General features: G+C 41.2%; 1 protein-coding gene across 16 annotated transcripts in view; it reads left to right on the forward strand.

Moving 5' to 3' along the window:
* C3H4orf33 (chromosome 3 C4orf33 homolog) overlaps positions 1-12,181 on the forward strand; it is a 65,930-nt gene extending 53,749 nt beyond the window's left edge. For 5 of the 16 annotated variants that reach the window (XM_050946635.1, XM_050946639.1, XM_050946638.1 and 2 more), the window contains 3 exons: positions 7,719-7,911; positions 9,499-9,595; positions 12,001-12,181. In XM_050946635.1, coding sequence (XP_050802592.1) covers positions 7,719-7,911; positions 9,499-9,533 — 228 coding nt within the window. In that variant the 3' untranslated portion in view covers positions 9,534-9,595; positions 12,001-12,181. Of the gene's footprint in view, positions 1-6,202; positions 6,347-7,714; positions 7,912-9,498; positions 9,596-12,000 lie in introns of those variants that run through there. The other 11 variants (XM_050946641.1, XM_050946652.1, XM_050946640.1 and 8 more) reach the window with 10 other exon arrangements.
* The last annotated feature ends 7,193 nt before the right edge of the window (positions 12,182-19,374 follow it).

The following is a 19,374-nucleotide window of genomic DNA, read 5'->3' on the forward strand; positions in this document are numbered from 1 at the left end:
AAAATATGACCCCTGGATTGTGTCCGACGGGGGCACTTCCCCGACCCCCCGGGCAGGAGTTCTCTGTGCTAAATGCGACCATTTCCAGGTTGATCTCCTTCCCCCGGGTTCATCGGCCCAGCATAGCGAAGTCCATGGGGTCCTTCTCGCTGCCCAGCACGTTACCCAGGCCCATTCCGTTTCTGCTCAGGTCGTATTGGGTATAGACTCACAATTTTGTCTCAGCATCCTCACGGGAGAGGCTAATCCCACAGCGTTCATGCCACTGTGGGAGACTATTTTTGACCTCGTACGTAAGTTCTCCCGGCCCTGGTTTATAACCCATTGCCCGTCACATCGTCCTGACTCTAACCCCCTTCACTCCGAATTGGATCACAGAATGAGGGAAATTCAAGCCCCCCAAGTGTGCCTGGGGCAGCAGCCCCAGCTAAACACCGACCCATTCCTCCAATGGCTTCATGAGGATTGGGGGCATTTGCCTAGCGGCCGCCTATACAATCAGTTAGCCCTAGGTGCTCAGGGAAAACCTGAGGTACGGCGACAGGACTGTGAAAGAATTGTGCAGTCCTGCCTTAAGTGTGCACAAATCAAGTCCCAAAACCGCCCGCGTTACGAGCGGTGGGCGTACGCTGCGGAGTATTTCCCTCCTGGCGCGGTGTGGCAAATAGATTTAATGGGACCCCTGCCTGGAGCCCGTCGCCACCCAAAGGCTCTGGTAGTGGTAGATTTGGGCTCCCGTCAAACTCACTGTATCCCTCTAAATACCACCACGGCTGCGGCTGTGGCTGGGGCACTGCAACAGGTAGCCGCAGCATGGGGTGTGCCCTCCGAAGTTCAAGCAGATGGAGGACCCCCGTTTACCAGCAAACGTTTTGAAGCATTAGTGCTGGGATGGGGGGCTTCCCTCCATATTCACTTGAAGTATCACCCCGAAAGTAATGGTGTTGTAGAGCGGAAAATCGGGGTTCTGAAAACCATGATACGTTCAGTTAATCCCAACGCTGACTATAAGGGTTGGAGTGCACTATTACCACAGGTTCTAATCTCTCTCAATGCAAACTATTCTCGTTGGCCTGAAATCAGCCCCAGACCTAGAGGCCCCTGGACTCCCGTATATCAGCCTGACCAACTAGTCTGGGTGGCTGAGCCACAGGCCTCAGGTCACCGAGAACCCTACGCTGCCCAAATTGTAAGTGCAGGTAAATATCCTAACACCTACACGATTGTGGATGCCCGGGGCACCCACACCTTGGTCCATCATAACTGGATAAGCAAGCGTTCCGAATCAGGAACGAACTAACGGGGGCCAATAAGGCCGCCTTCTGTTCTGTCTTACAGTTCGCCATAGCGGCGGGAGGCCAGAACAACGATCAGAGGGACCCACCTCTGCTGAACCCGAGACGGTATCGTGTGGGCGAAAATATCCATCAGCTTCTGTTCGCAGCCTATTGGATCCAGGAAGCCCTGGGAGGAAACATCGACTTATCTTCGCTGACCTCTGATAACTGTCTTGCATGTTCCAACAGGCTGTCTGTAAATAGGCCTTTGTTTGATTTATTGCCGTTAGTGTTTAACTTTAGTAGTATTAATAATCCCCTCAATTGTTCTTCCCCCTTTGCTCAGTGGCTCCCCACCGTACAATGGACAGGTTGCACAAATGATCTTTTTGACCCCATTTCCCCCCTTGTTTTTCCTATTTTTAATGAAATTAGGGTACGTCGTATGGGCCCACTCCCCTTGTCACCTGGGGAAAGGCCCATGGCATCCCACTGTTGGGCCTTTTTGGGACATAATCGAACAGAAACTAGTTGGGTTGGGGCCTACCCCAATTGTTCCCAGTGGCAGCTGGTAGATGGAAATGAGACGGCCAGCAGCCCTATTTTCAATCGTACGTCCCCACCTCCCATTTTATGCAGTAACCGCGGCCGGAAAATTGGGTCCGGCGGCAACACTTATAACGGCAAAAACTTCTATCAGCCCCTTAAAGACACATATCTATCCCACAGCCACATTAAGAAGTTAGTTTTTAAGGGAGGCTCGGCCTGTCAGGACTCAACCTTTTCCCCTTGGTTCCTCAGACCCGGGCACTTTTGGCTGTGTGGCAAGGCAGCCTATGTGGTGCTTCCTCCCAATCCTAGAGGTGTATGTACCATTGGTTCTATTTTAATAAAAGGAGGTGGCATTTATGTTAAGACCTGGCAGCCCAGTTCAGCCGGGCAGGTTCGACGTTCTTGGGGATGGTGGGAGAGGGCAAAGGGTGCGTTGTCCTCTGTAGTATCTTCAGTGGTCTCATTTAACCCCGTAGGATATATGTTATTGCGTGAGCAAGTATTATTCCAATCGTTAGCTATAGAAACGCTAGCCAACACCACTGCAAAGGGCTTTAGCTTAGTTAATCAGCGATTAGGTGAATTAGCAGATTATTCTTTTCAGAATCGCTTAATGATACAATTTTTGTTGCAATCACGGGATTTTTGTGAAACCCTCATATCTATGTATCCACAGTTTAAAGATAAGTGCTGTATCTCTCTGTCTTCTATTTCTGGAAACTTAACTGAAGTGATTAATGACCTTCAGGCCTTGGGAACTGCTGTGCGTGAGTCCAGAGAGACCTTCCGCTTCTGGTCATGGCTGGAGTGGCTGGGCCTTGGAGCCTATAAGTCTTATTTTCAGGCCCTTTTTGTGTCGCTTGTGGTGGGCCTCTGCCTCCTCTGCCTCGGGTGTGCTTTTGTTAAGGCCTGTGTTCGGCGGATGGTGGGAAGTGCCCTTATTGCCTCGGCCACTGAGACGCGTCCGCTCGTAGGAGCGGACGCTGACTCGGACACTGAGGTTTAGGTATGTTGGGCGTTGTCGGCCGGAGCATGGGGGCATGTTAGACCCCCAAGTTTGGCCCCAGGGCCATACAACAAGTGCTTCGGCCTCCACCCCCCAACGGAATTTTCCCCCAGCCCCCAGAACTGCCACTGATCACATAGCTGCTCAGAAAGCAGAACTTGTAACAGGAAACAGCACCTTGCGGTCGGCCGACCTGAGGAGGGGAAGTTTCCCCCAGACGGTTGCTTCCTGAGTAGAGATGCTGGGGGCCGATTGCCTCCCTTGTATGGGCATGAGCCACTCGCGACCCTGCAATTGGCTTATTATAAATTATGACGAAAAATTCGTTATATATTGTTGGCCCCCCCCCGGGGACGGGCAGAGAGAAATCGAATTCCCGTCGAACCGTATCCAGGATTGATCGCCCTGCAGTCTCTCTCCGGGCTCACGCGTTTCCTGAAGCCTGACAGCTTGCCGGCCGTAATGAAACTTTTGTGGTTTGTATGTGTAAGTAAGATTAGCTGTTAAGGATATCTGTATTGCTAGATAAGAGGCAGAGACTGGTTCCAGCCGCCCCAAGGCTCCTGCTAGGGGAAACCCGTTGACCAGGAAACCTTGAACGCAAGGGGGACCAGTTGAGCCTCGCAATTTGTGTTTAATAAGATTAGTTGCTGCATTTATGATTACTAATAGCACCAATATCACTTTTACTAACCCCTGGGACGACCTGAATAATTACTGGGACTTAGAAAAATACCAGGGCCAGCTTCTATTTGTAATTGTAGTGTTTGTGTTATTTGTTCTAGTATTATATTGTAAGCCCAAGCTGTAACTAATTGTGTTATCCCTTATCCTTATCTGTGACTCATTTAATAAATCCTTAATCTTTAACACTACGACTGATTGCTTGCGTTATCCCCGTCACTACCCTTGGGCACTTGTCACCCCCCCCCAGGGCATCCAGTGATCGAACCTCCGCCCTATTCCAACGCTCATTACCCGGTAGATAACGGGCACCTGGTGGCCATATCGGTGGAGCGAGGGGCGAGAGCAATCTGTAATCAACAAGGATAATATATTCTGAAAAATCTGTTTTACTGACATAAATTACTTCAGCACATCAAAATATCTTGACCTTTTGTTATTGTGTTCTTTTAAGGAATCAATGCAGGGATTCATTCTCTCTGCATCTGAGTCAGTGACCACATGAATAAGCATGGCTAGTTCCTCTATATAAGTCATAACAATAGATTTCTCAATTGCCAATGAGTAATACCCACAAATGTTAAGATTCACAGAAAAGCGAGAAAACAAATTCTCATAGAGCCTAGTGTAGTTCAGTGAAAATGAAAAATACTCCCAAGAAACCTGTTTTAAGGCAATGTTAAGCAGAGAATATTGCACATACAAAGGACAGGAAATTTCAGAGCAACATTTTTCACATATGTATATTATATTAGCATCTTTTTTTACATGGTCACACAATTTATAGTTAAGAGTATGGCTGACTTAATTTCTCAGCAGCCCTCTTTGCCACCCACCCTTCTGTATGCGCTTCAAGGTTTTTCCTGCAGTTACTTCCCAATGGGTCTTTATTTTGCCAAGAATGTGATAGTTCTCTACTCCTTTAGCAGCTAAACCCAGATTCTACACTATGACTGCCAATTTATAGGCTTTCTATCCACTAAATTCCATTATTCTTGTGTTGTGGACATGGCTCAAGGGGCAAGGTATAGGGAAAGGTGTAGTACCCGAAAGACCTAGCAATGACACAGCCATGGGAAGTAGTGAAAAGGTTTGCCAGAAACTGGGAATGAGCGACAAGGGATGAATCACTTGATGATTATCTGCTCTGTTCATTCCCTCTGGGGCACCGGTCATTGGCTACTGTCGGAAGACAGGATACTGGGCTAAATGGACCTCTGGTCTGACCTGGTACAGCCGTTCTTATGGCTGCATGGCTATGGGTCTTCAAATTGTACATGGCGGCTAGAGTAATTTTTCAACAGTACCTCTGATTGCTGCTACGGTCACCAGAAAAAATCAGGGCAGCCTATGATAGGGTTAATAGGAATATATAGAAATTACACTAAAAACCTACAGAATTAAGTAGAGAATGACATCCTTTCTATAGGCTCTTGAAATATCTCATATAAGTTTACAGGAGAACATAATTTTCTATTGTATTCTGTAAAGTGGTCAAAAATTTGTAGCTTTCTGTAGAAATTATTGAACATTTCAAAAAGAATAAGTAAAACTCTGATGCATAAAGTGTTGAATATTGAAAGCCATTCAAGTGATTAATCCTCAAGTCAAGGATTCTCCTGATTTTTTTAAACCTAGTTATTTTAGAAACTGAACTGAAGTCTTCAACATCCTAAAAGAAGTAGGCCTTCCTGTTGAGTTGAAGAAGAATTTGCTTTAGTTGTAATTAATAGACTTACTTATAATCTTTAAGCAATAATTAGGAAGACGATATACCGTGTTCCACAAACTCTTTTTTCTTAAATTTCATCCAACTGCAACTACAGTCACTGTTCTCCTTAGCTTTTAAAGATATTAGCTCAAATTTGAATGGGAGCTAGCCTTAAGCTCACTCTGTACCTTTACATAATAAGAGTGAGTATAACCCTGGTTTAGCAAGCAGCTAGCTACTGTCTCTTTTGAATGGTGACAGTCTGTGCCTTACATAATGTGTAAATCCAAGAATACATGCACTCATGCACAAATGTGTTACCACTTTATTAGACCATTGTACAGATGATGAGTAGAAAAGTTGAGAGTAGTATTTTTCCAGAAAGAGTGTTGAGTGCTCTGAAGAGAAGGGCTGCACTCTTTGGAGGGTATGCTATGTAATACCTGAAATACCTAGCAATGACACAGCCATGGGAAGTAGTGAAAAGGTTTAAAACCTACAGTATCATTAAAAACAAAAGATAACAGTATCTGTTTCCCACTGAAAAGGGGTTTGTGAACCCGTTTCGCAATAGTTCTCTCTTTAGAACAGATGTCCCCAAACTTGGGTCCCTGGAGCACTTACTGGTGGTTTGTGGAATGCTTGCTAGATGTATTATGCTGGCTTCTTTTCATTTTCAGCTTCCAAATTGTATTAAAATATAGCTAAAAATACATTACTTTATTTCTTAATGTTACTTTTTCATGTAAACAATTGCTGTAATTGTCAGAGACCTGTGTTTTATCAAAATGTGAGGGAAGCGTTTTGTGCTATCTCAAATAGGAGGGAAGTGGTCCATGGGAATGAGACTAGCAGGGGAACTGGCATGAGCAATTGGGATTTAGAGGTGAAATGGTACAATTTATGTGTTAGAATGTAGTTCACCCTCCCTCTAAAAATGTTTGCTAACCTCTACCTTAGAATGTTTTATAGAACCCTATAGAAGTTCTGCATCAGTTTTTATATATACCTCCTTTGCATGGTGGAGTGAAGTGAGACCCTGGGGTCCTGGGAAAACACTGTAGAAGAGACCATGGCAACACTATTCCATTAGAACTATGCAGCCATGTAACCCAGGTGAGGCAGTACATCTGGGACCCTGGAAATGTTTTGATAGCACATGGTCAGCTTCACTCACCAAGGGATTCTGCCTCAGTATTAAAATATGAATGCACTTTTTCATCTATCTGCATCCTTCAAGAAATGAAGCTGTACGATCCTGCAGGGATTGATTATTGAGGATTAGATTAGCAGAATCTGATCCCCTTATCAAAAGCATTACATTCCTTCTGAAGTGCATTATTAACATTACAGTCTGGAGAAAGAAAATAGGTAGTCAATTAAAATGACACCAACTAGTCAATGTCAATTTCTATGACAGAAATTCAGTTGTATTTTGTATTACAACACCTGTACTTGTATCTACTTGTAAAAGTAATACCCAAGAATTCTGTTCCATATGTAATTACATTGTTTGCTGCATGAACATATCTTCAGTTGTTTTTGTTTTTATTATTCTAAATTTACATGTCAAATTCATTACTAGAAGGAGATAAACAATCCATATATTATGGATAAACAATTATGAAATAGTAATTGATATTTTAATGGAAACACTAACAAATTCAAAGAACAAGGAGTACTTGCGGCACCTTAGAGACCAAAAAAATTATTTGAGCATAAGTTTTTGTGGGCTAAAATCCACTTCATCAGATCAAAATACAGTAGGAAGATATATATACACAGAGGACATGAAACAGTGCGTGTTACCATACTAACTGTAACAAGAGTAATCAGTTAAGGTGGGCTATTATCAGCAGGAGAAAAAAAACTTTTGTAGAGATAATAAGGATCGCCCATTTTCAACAGTTGACAAGAAGGTGTGAGTAACAGTAGGGGAAAAATTAGCGTGGGGAAATAGGTTTTACTTTGTGTAATGACCCATCCACTCCCAGTCTTTTTTCAAGCCTAATTTAATGGTGTCCAGTTTGCAAATTAATTCCAATTTTGCAGTTTCCCATTGGAGTCTGTTTTTGAAGTTTTTTTGTTGGAGTATTGCGACTTTGAGGTCTGTAATCAAGTGACCAGGGAGGTTGAAGTGTTCTCCAACTGGTTTTTGAATGTTATAATTCTTGACGTCTGATTTGTGTCCATTTATTCTTTTGTGTAGAGACTGTCCAGTTTGGCCAATATACGTGGCAGGGAGGCATTGCTGGCACATGATGGCATATATCACATTGCTAGATGTGTAGGTGAACGAGCCTCTGATAGTGTGGCTAGCAGATTCTTAATTCTAATGTCATGTATAAATATTCCTTATCTATATCATTAAAAAACACACTCATGTTTGTCTGAAGGTGCCTTAGTTCAACATATTTAGTGATATTAATTTTATATTTAAATAAAAGGGTGACATTTTGATTTTTTTTTAAATCCTGTGTAAAGAAAGGATTGCTTGATATTTGAAGCAGGCATAAACTGGAACAAATGGAATGGCACAGCACTTATTCCTTGGAGATATTTCCCACCTGGTGTTGACAAGATGAATTCATATGCCATCCATGGGTCTGGGATTGGAAGAACATATGAGGCACTCTATCCAATACCTAGAGACGATATTGAACAGGGACAGGGCCTATTTTGTGAGTACAAAATCAGTATCTTATTTATGCTTGTTTTCTCTTTTGTTTGTGACTACTAATACAGCAAATATGAGAAATCCTTCCTACTGCAGTGTAATGTGGTGAAATACTTTCAGCGTAACACTGATAGAAATTATGAAACTGCTTTTTGAGTCTTGATCCAAAGCCCATTGAAGTCTGGAAGTGGAAGTCCTTTCATTTACTTTAATAGGATTTAGATGAAACTCAGAGAGCAGAGGCAGACTGTAGTCTGAAATAATACATTTCAGCTAATGAGAATACAGAATATTTCCTATTTAAAAGTATTTTTCATTCACAATTATGAGAAATATATATACTGTGACATGCAAACAAGCTGTAGAGAGCTGTTGTAGGGCAGCTGCCCCACTCTGATAGGCAGGGGTTACAAGCAGCCAAGCTAGACTGATTGGGGAAGCAGCCACAGGTTTGGTCAGCTCAATTAGGGCCCAGCTGGCCCTGATAAGAGGACTATGGGCTAGGAGCTGAGAGGAGTGTCTCTCTCCAGCCCTGCAGGAGAGGGCCTAGCTGCTGGAGAGCAAGGTACCTGGACTGAAGCAGTGCTAGGGAATAGTGCAAGGGAGCTTCAACCTGGTAACCCCCCAGGCTGCAGGCCTTGGTGAAGGCCTACAAAGGTACTGGGGCTACAGAGGTGCAGCCTGGGAATAGGCAGAGGCAGCTGGTCCTACCCCCTTGCCAGTGATGAGTGGCCATTACAGACTGCAGTCTGCCCCAAGGAAAGGGGGCCAAATGATGACTGGCAGTAGCCACTGTGGCAAGGTGGGTTTAGAGGGTTGGGGTTTTCCCTGGAAGGGGAGACCCAGAGTTTGGGGGTACTGCAGGGGCAGAACCCCAAGGTAAAGGGGCACCGGAGTCCAGGAGGGACACAGGGCCTGAGGCAGGCGAGACACTGGTCAGCAGAGGGCACTCCGAGCTGGAATTGAGCTAATTCCCAGGATGACCTGCAGGAGCCACTGCATCGGTGAGTCATCGCTTCTCTACAAGAGCATATTCCACTAGTTTTTCCCCATTCATTAATGGATCCAATTCAGGGTCCCAGTACTAATTTACAAAGCCCTGGTTGAGCAAAGCACCTAAGCAGGTGCTTAATTTTAAGCACAAGAAGTCCCTTTGAAGTCTCCATTGGTGTTTTTGTCCCAGGTAGGTCATGATTGTTTTTTTTAATTGTGGGATGGATTTGCAGCTCTGCTCTGGCTGCTTTGAGCTGTTTTGGGTGCAAAGCAGACATAAAGTCATTTGCTCCAGCCTGTGAGGATTCCTCCTATGCAGAAGAATACACAGGTGGAATAGAACTACTATACAAGCTCCTACTCCACCCTCTCTCCTGACCCCAGAGCAGGACACAGCCATGCTCTCCCTAAACTTCAGCAATCTTTGCCTGCCAAAAAGGTTCTTTATAGTGTCTTTACATTGTAGGTGGGGGGCAATGTTCCAGCTCACCTTTGCAGCAAACCATTCATTTTGAGGTGTATTATTAAAATTGATATTGTAACTTTTATTTTTTACTTACAAGTTGCATTTTTTTTTTTGCCTGTTTCTCACCTATAGCCATCGTCTGGAGTATTTCAAAAGAATCAGTCTAAAGTGGATTATGGGAGAGAACTGGGAGCAACCTGCATCAGACCTGTGGAAATAGCTTAAATATGTTGGGAAAATAACACCGCGGGGCACAGACTATCCAATAAGATCCTGGACTGCATTGCAGACAATTTTTTATTGCAGAAAGTTGAAAAAGCTACTAGGGGGGAAGCTGTTCTAGACTTGATTTTAACAAATAGGGAGGAACTTGTTGAGAATTTGAAAGTAGAAGGAAGCTTGGGTGAAAGTGATCATGAAATCATAGAATTTGCAATTCTAAGGAAGGGTAGAAGGGAGTACAGCAGAATAGAGACAATGGATTTCAGGAAGGCGGATTTTGGTAAGCTCAGAGAGCTGATAGGCAAGGTCCCATGAGAATTAAGACTGAGAGGAAAAACAACTGAGGAAAGTTGGCAGTTTTTCAAAGGGACGCTATTAAGGGCCCAAAAGCAAGTTATTCCGATGGTTAGGAAAGATAGAAAATGTGGCGAAAGACCACCTTGGCTTACCCTTGAGATCTTGCGTGACCTACAAAATAAAAAGGCATCATATAAAAAATGGAAACTAGGTCAGATCACGAAGGATGAATATAGGCAAATAACACAGGAATGCAGAGGCAAGATTAGAAAAGCAAAGGCACAAAATGAACTCAAACTAGCTATGGGAATAAAGGGAAACAAGAAGACTTTTTATCAATACATTAGAAGCAAGAGGAAGACTAAGGACAGGGTAGGCCCACTGCTCAATGAGGAGGGGGTAACAGTAACGGGAGACTTGGAAATGGCGGAGATGCTTAATGACTTCTTTGTTTCGGTCTTCACTGAGAAGTCTGAAGGAATGTCTAGTATAGTGAATGCTTACGGGAAGAGGGTAGGTTTAAAAGAGAAAATAAGGAAAGAGCAAGTAAAAAATCACTTAGAAAAGTTAGATGCCTGCAAGTCACCAGGGCCTGATGAAATTCATCCTAGAATACTCAAGGAGTTAATGGAAGAGGTATCTGAGCCTCTAGCTATTATCTTTGGGAAATCATGGGAGACGGGGGAGATTCCAGAAGACTGGAAGGGGGCAAATATAGTGCCCATCTATAAAAAGGGGAATAAAAACAACCCAGGAAACTACAGACCAGTTAGTTTAACTTCTGTGCCAGGGAAGATAATGGAGCAGGTAATCAAAGAAATCATCTACAAACACTTGGAAGGTGGTAAGGTGATAGGGAATAGCCAGCATGGATTTGTAAAGAACAAATCGTGTCAAACTAATCTGATAGCGTTCTTTGATAGGATAACGAGCCTTGTGGATAAGAGAGAAGTGGTGGATGTGATATACCTAGACTTTAGTAAGGTATTTGATACGGTCTCGCATGATATTCTTATAGATAAGCTAGGAAAGTACAATTTAGATGGGGATACTATAAGGTGGGTGCATAACTGGCTGGATAACCGTACTCAGAGAGTAGTTTTTAATGGCTCCCAATCCTGCTGGAAAGGTATAACAAGTGGGGTTCCGCAGGGTTCTGTTTTGGGACCGGTTCTGTTCAATATCTTCATCAACGATTTAGATGTTGGCATAGAAAGTACGCTTATTAAGTTTGCGGACGATACCAAACTGGGAGGGATTGCAACTGCTTTGGAGGACAGGGTCAAAATTCAAAATGATCTGGACAAGTTGGAGAAATGGTCTGAGGTAAACAGGATGAAGTTCAATAAAGATAAATGCAAAGTGCTCCACTTAGGAAGGAACAATCAGTTTCACACATACAGAATGGGAAGAGACTGTCTAGGAAGGAGTATGGCAGAAAGAGATCTAGGGGTCATAGTGGACCACAAGCTTAATATGAGTCAACAGTGTGATACTGTTGCAAAAAAAGCAAACGTGATTCTGGGATGCATTAACAGGTGTGTTGTAAACAAGACACGAGAAGTCATTCTTCCACTTTACTCTGCGCTGGTTAGGCCTCAACTGGAGTATTGTGTCCAGTTCTGGGCACCGCATTTCAAGAAAGATGTGGAGAAATTGGAGAGGGTCCAGAGAAGAGCAACAAAAATGATTAAAGGTCTTGAGAACATGACCTATGAAGGAAGGCTGAAGGAATTGGGTTTGTTTAGTTTGGAAAAGAGAAGACTGAGAGGGGACATGATAGCAGTTTTCAGGTATCTAAAAGGGTGTCATCAGGAGGAGGGAGAAAACTTGTTCACCTTAGCCTCCAATGATAGAACAAGAAGCAATGGGCTTAAACTGCAGCAAGGGAGATTTAGGTTGGACATTAGGAAAAAGTTCCTAACTGTCAGGGTAGTTAAACACTGGAATAGATTGCCTAGGGAAGTTGTGGAATCTCCATCTCTGGAGATATTTAAGAGTAGGTTAGATAAATGTCTATCAGGGATGGTCTAGACAGTATTTGGTCCTGCCATGAGGGCAGGGGACTGGACTCGATGACCTCTCGAGGTCCCTTCCAGTCCTAGAGTCTATGAGTGTCTACAATCAAGTAACTCTCTAAATCACAAACACAGTTATTAAAAAACAAAACAAAACAAACTCCAGCAAAAAACAACCCCCCCCTCCAATTACTTAAAAGTCTGTTTTCAAATTGCTGGAACTAAGTTGTATTCTGTCACGGCTTCAAATTGATGTGGCAATTAAAATAAATAATTTAAGAGACTGTTTCTTTTGATAGTGTTTTGTTTTATATTGATTCTTTTTAACAATTAAATGATAAAAAGGGGATAATGAGTGTTTTAACCATTCTTTCAAGGCATGTTTTATCTTCCTGAAACACCTCTTATAAAGTTAATAGAAACCAATTAAATTATTTTGATGTGTCTACAAAATACAAATGATACTAATATTTGTAAGCTGGACGCTAGCAGACAAGAAAAGAGTGTCTGGCACAGGTAAGCTCTGTAGTCACAAAAAACACTTCCTAGTGTGGGTGTGGGAGAGAAGTATCCCTGTCTAGCAGCTGAAGGCTGTCTAATTATAGCCATTATGGAATTTTTCCCTTCTCTGGTTTGAAGTCTGACTTTGCAGATTACCATGTAATATGTTTCAGAGTGACTTTTGGGGGAATACTATTGGGAGAGTTACTAAAACGAGGTATTACCTTTGATAGAGGAATATCAGTGTGTCTGGAAAGATTTTTTTTTTATTAAAGGGACCATGATGCAGACATGTGATAGTCTCAGAGGATGAAGCTGGAGATCAGCATAAAGACATAAACTAAGGCACTATATTGTACAATATTTACTTTCACCTCTACAAAAATGATTCTATTCTTTTCAGGTTCCCACACCACACAGATTACTCTTTTTGGATTATAAGGAGAGCTTTTGCCCCAAAACAAAATAAGAGGGCAGCACAGTTACTCAACTCTTAGAGGAAATCTTACAGAAAAGAAAGTACAGGATTTAGACTGTAAAATTTTAGGGCAGATGCTGCCTTTCATTATGTGTTTTGCACAGTGCCCTGCACGATAGCGGGACACTGGCTAGGGCTTATGGGTGCTACTGTAATACAAATAATAAAAACATAATGAAGGAAGTGGAGCTCTCTTGCATGAGTTTTCTCTTTCCAGACAGCTCCATAACTTGCCACTGTGGAGCTGTTCATTTTGGTGCTGGGAAATGTCTGTGGCAAGCCGGCCTTTCCCCTGGAGCCACATAGATCTCAAAAGATCTTAGGTTCTAGAGGCTGAAAGCTTTGCTGCTTCTACAAAAGATGAATTCCACTCTACCCCATTGAAAGAAATCAGATTAAACTACAGATTGGAAGTCTTTCACTGTTGTCAGAGGTGATCTAGTTAATAGAAGATAAGCTGTTAGTTCCAGTAACATCAACATCCAGTAACATCAAAACCAATCATGATTGCTTGAAGTACCTAAGCAGAATTGCTGTAAGTGGTCTATTAATAACTACTCTGTTTTGAACTTAGATTTTTATAGATATCTGGAAGTACTAGAGTTGATTGTAGGGTCTTTTTCCTTTACAAATGCTGTTTTTCAGGGTAATTTTCACTGGAATATTACCGACCATACAAGGTGTTCTGTGCTATCTTATCCAATTGTCAGGCATCGATAAAATACTGCAGTCCATGAAGCAGGTGATAATCAGTCTATTTTCCTGCCTACAGGCATTCCACATCATTTGCTGATCTTAGAACTTTTCTGAGTTTAGAACTTTTCAGACTCTAAGTGGATTTTGGAGTTCATATACCAGTAGTCCAACAATGAGACAAAATGGAAACACAGTGTAGTTCAGTATATTGCCCAGTTATATGCTTTCCTAGAAGCTGGACAAAATATGATCTTGGATTAAGTAGGCACAACTCCTAGTGAAATCAGCTCCAGAGCTGAATTTGGCCCAATGTCTTTAAAGCCTTCTCCTGCATTCCTTATAATATCACCTTAAATGTGAGTTTAGGAACTTTAAATGAAAGTGCGTAAAGTTCTTTTTGCAGAGTGTTATTAACTAGAGGGATTCTGGATTAATTCAACAGCCAGGTCTGTTCTTTCAGCCATAAGCCATGCTGTCAGGGAAACTTAATTACACTTTAAGTAGGATGCAAATGAGTTGTGACACTACATCATTTCACATGAAAGGTTCATTACTTACATTAACTTGCACAATCCTCTCTCCGAAGCATAAGCCTCATTACAATTTTTATATTTTTTAACATGGTTAAATGTGAGTAGGACTTTTACTTTTAATATGTTCATTCTTAACTGCATATCCATTTTTAATCATTTAAGCTTTAAGCTGTTGCATTTATTAATTCAGTATAAAATGATCTAACATATACAAGGCACTGAAATAAAAGTCAGATACATCATGTCTGCTCCCACAGCTCATTCTGAATTCTAGTTTGTCCTTTTTACATGCAGAGCTGTGAAATGTTAACTTGACATAGACATCTATCTTTAGATCTCCTATGTGACTGGCATGCATGCTCCTCTACAGGTGGGTGGGAAGAAAATACCATAGTTTTTAATACTATAACCAAAATAATCCTAAATTGTTTAACAACTTAATAATCATGAATTTAGGATGACCAAAAATTGGTAAGTGGTGAATCAAGGATCAGTTATTGAGTCAAAAAAGAAAATACTGCATAAAATGTCTTAAATACCTAAGGAGCCAATAAAAACCAGTTGCCTAATAGAGGTTAGTCTTTATAAAGGACCATGTGGCAGTACTGGAAACCATGGGGATAGTTTGAAGCAGTTAAGACAGAAGATTGTCCTTTGGAAGTAGTGCCTTTTATCCAGGTTTCACTGTGCATTTTTTCTTCCATCTCTGAATGCTGCCTAGTATATTTGTACATTTCCACTCCTCCTCCTATACCTATAGTTTTTTTTTAATACCTCTCATATTTTGGGGTGGCAGCAAGCAGCAACTCTGGTCAATTGAATACTTCTTATTTGCCAAAGTATACGATCAATATGGAGTAGTGATATAAAATATATTGTAAAAACAGCTACTCTATCAGGTGCTGATTTTCAGTGTACATAATGTGACCTATATCTGTAGATAGATATAGGTCTATCTGTCTATCTATTCATCTATAGATAGATAGATAGAGATAAATACGTTTAATCAAAGCTGTTCAGCCTCAGTGAGAAAGTCCTGAAAACTACATTTATGTCAAAATGAAGCAACTCTTTCTTGGACCCATTTGTATATCTGGTAATAAAGTTATTTTCAAACCCAGACTAGCTTTGATCATCAATTAGATAAACCTCAAATTGCAGCTAAAGTAGAGTCATGGAGTCAAGACTCCTGGGTTCTATTTTCACATCAGCCAATGATTTGTTATTTGACTTTAAGCAACTCGTATTTTTTCTTGTTGAATTTAGTGCTTATGCAAAATGTTGGGTTGGTATCCCTGGTGAGCTTCTGGCAACTGAAATTCAGTACTTACACATACCAGACATGAAAAAAACAAGGATCAGCTCTAGTTTCCCTGTATTTTCCTGCCTTTACCTCTGACCTCAGGGATGAAATGGCAGTTCTATTTCCAGGCCCATTCAGGCCCCAGTAAGCAAATGACTTAAGTACATGCTTAGCTTTAAGCATGTGAGTAGTTCCATTGAAATCAATGGGATCACTGTAGAATGGGACTACTTGCTGAAATCAGTGGGACTGCTCATGTGCTTAAATGGCAGGATCTGAGTCATTGGCTTTGTTTGCTGAGACTGTCAACAAAGGTGCCAGCTATCATTAATGATGTCTGTGATCTGTACATCTGACTACAGGGAAATCAGCTAGGACCACCAAACCCTTTACATTTAGGCCACTGAACATTCATCAGGTGACAGTAACTTCTAATTGGTACTAACCAGGATTTGAAATAGAAACCAATAGACAAAATACGTCATATACCATTAGCAATCACCTAAACTTCCCACCCCTTGGCAAATCACACTTCTCTCTATATATCTTAACTTTTCTGTGAAAGGGGTATTTCACTGAAAAATACATGAACCAAAAAATGCAGAGACGAACAACTGCTCATTATTTGGTGGTCTATTTCAGTGAAGGGCTTGGCCAGGTGAAGAAATAAATGCCCATTACTTGATCAGTATAATCCCCTTTCCCAGTCTTAATTTTCCTATGATTTTTATGTAAACAATGATACAGCGGGGAACTGCTAATGGAAATATTAGGTAAGCAGTCTCCCTCTGACCTTTAATTTTGTGCAGCTTTGAATTAAATATAACAATGGCTCATTAACTGCAAAAGGTCTGCAGTGTTTAAGGAGAGTATCCGAATTGATAAACATAGTTTCTCCCCAGCAACAAAATAATGTGCATCTCCTAGAGGGACTTCTAATATTATCAGTCTTTCTCTTTGTTTTTTTCATCCCTCTTCCATTAGACTATAATATGAATGTCCAGATCTCAAAAGTTTCACACTAATTTTGGAACCCATGTGCAACTGCTTGTTTGACAGTTTTGTGATTATACTGCAACTGCCAAACAACATTCCATTGAAGTCTAATTCTCCTGAAACTCATTTCTAGAGCTGAAAAATGGCACATGCTTAACAATCCTTTTGCCACCAAACCAATTTTAATCTTTCCATTGCTTTTATAATATCTTCATTGTTATATCTGCACTTCTTAATTTAAAAATGGAACTGGTTGGGAAATGAGGGGGGAAATGCCAACGTCCCTTTTTTGTTGAAAAATTTCTAATTTAGAAGTTCCAGAAAAATTTGATCATCTCTTGATAAAATATGATTTCTTACATTTGAGCTCGTCTTCAGGAAACATTGATTTATTTTAGAGCTGGTTTTGGTTCATGAAAATATCATATTTGGAGATGGCTGTGATTTATAATGCTGTTGTGTAATGCCTTAAATTCTGTGACAGTTATTTGACAGGCGGAGTATAGTAGTGCTGACTATATGGATCTTCCAGAATCCCAACTCATATGTCCCAATAGCTAAACAATGTATAGTGTTGCGTTGTTATTTTATGCTAAGTTAGCATAATGAAGAAAACTGCCACTTTATTGGTCCTTTTCTGACATACAGTAGAATTATGATCACACCTACCAGGAGTTGGTGACATGAGCTTCTCAACCTGTCTGCAGAAAGTGGACGAGAGTGTTCCAAGGCAGGCATGGAAAGGTAAAGATAACAATAAACTGTTCTGTAAACCCAGTTGATCTTGCTCAATCCCAGAATCTGTTACCCTGGCATGGGGAATTACCACCTTACTTCACAGAGAGAAGCCACTTCTAGAGTCCACTAAGAACAAGCCAAACAGAGGACCAGAAGCACAAAGCACTCCTTCCAAGATTTTAGCCCATTCGCTCAAGAAATAGTTGTAGAAGCGCTAATGGTAATTAGGGCCACCACCTATGATTTGACACCTGGATCGGAAAAGATAGTAGAGAACAACACCTATTAAAATCAATTGTCAGTACCTTCTTTGGGTTTAGATTGTGCCACTTAACCACTGCCATGTATAAGGGGCAATGTGTAGCTGAACCAGTCTAGGAAAAGGCCCAAGGAGGAATTGTGACTCTGAGTCACAATTGCCTCCTTGCTCCAAAATGGAAATAATTTGCTCCAATCCCTTACCAGATGCAACATCTTCCCTCTCAGAGCAGCTCAGCTCTGCTGGCTGGTGTGTTGGGGCAGAGATTGGCTCTTTTGCCTTCTTCCTGCCCTCTCCCTCAAGGTAAGTAGTGGCTTCATGCATCCTGCTCTTTCCCCTGTGTCTAGAGCGGAGGTCCATGCAGGAGAGGCGGGGGCACTGTTGAAATGATTATTTATACAGTCTATTATCGACACTAATTTAACCATAAATTCCTTTATTAAATCCAAAGTCCAAATCATATTTATAGAATTGCTATAATCATGTCTAAAAGCCTAAATAATAAGCAATTTACTATATCCAAACAGTAACAAAACATAAGTATTTGATCAAGATACTTGCAAATTGACAGAATCCAGGGGTACTTTAGACCTATATTGGTCGGCTCCAGCATGTTCAGGCAGGTATTAGCAAGGATCCCTTTAAGAATCTACTTTTATACCCTTGAACAAGTGATGTCATTGCCAATTGCTGACTTCAGCTAAAAAACAATCTGAGACAGTTCACCCTTATTTCCTGTCTTAATCCAGATAAGATTTATAACTTCCTTTATCTGCAAGGTTTTTCCTCCCTACATCTTCCCTTCCTTCATGCTGGCCAACAGTTTTTCATTTGCACCTGGGCTCACATCGGTCCTAATTTTTGAGATTCCACTGGTGTGTGGGGTGGAAAGGACCATGTTGGCTCTTTTAAAGACAGATTCCGCTTGTCTTATTTAAAATCTTCTGCAATCACTGCTGTAGGTCAGAGGCCTTGTTAGAAACGTTCTCTTCTTTCATTAGCTATTCTTTGAACTAGACATCCTCCCTACTGTATTCCTTCTGGCCTTAGAACTCATTACTTTCAAAGCCTTTCTTTTACTTGCTAGGTGGGGCTTTTCTTTAAAATGCATATTTCTTTAACCAAACATAAACTAACTTTAATTCTCTAATTTTATATTTATTCTTCAGGGTCATTACTGCCCCTTTCACGTCTATGCCCTTTATATACATTAAAGATTTTTTTCCAGTATTTAGGGAGACATGGAGCCACAGCAGTGGGCTGGTGAGAAACTGTTTGGTGGATCAGAGAATGATGATGAAAACTGGAGAAGAATTTGATGCGGGTGCAAATGATTTTGTGGGACCAGATGAGAAGTGACCAGATTGAACAGGGAATGCAGACAAATCAGAGCACAAAGGAGCGAACATAAATTAAGCCTGGAGGGAGAGACCATGTATTTGTCTATTAATTGTATTAAGTAATCCCCATTCTTAAATAAAGGGATGATACTCAATAACATTACTTAAGAGTTTCCCTGTTGTAGACATAACCATGTTAGTAATTATTCAGCTAGTATGAAAAAAGTTTTTAATATACATAAAGTTGAAGGTAAATTTTGGGGTATGATTGTAGAGTGGAATTTTTAAAAGTGCCTAAATGACTTAGCCCAAGCCCCATCAAAAGTCAGTGGGATTTATGATCCTAAGACATTTAGGAGCTTTTGAAAATCTCACTCAAAATATGAAAATATAAAAGTTACAACTGCTTTGTACCTGTGCAGTCATCTAAACCAATGCAATGTGGATTTAAATGTTACCATTCTAATTTAGTAGAAGTTTACACCCACTTTGCACAGGTGTAAATGGCTACTCATGATAGAGAATCAAGCTCTGCATGTTCACATTCTGAGCAAAAAGAGGCCATGTCTACACTACAAAGTTTGGTTGATGCAAGTTACATTGGTGTATAGTCACTAACTGTAGTAT

The sequence above is a fragment of the Gopherus flavomarginatus genome, chromosome 3 (genome assembly GCF_025201925.1).
Source record: "Gopherus flavomarginatus isolate rGopFla2 chromosome 3, rGopFla2.mat.asm, whole genome shotgun sequence".
Lineage (NCBI taxonomy): Eukaryota > Metazoa > Chordata > Testudines > Testudinidae > Gopherus > Gopherus flavomarginatus.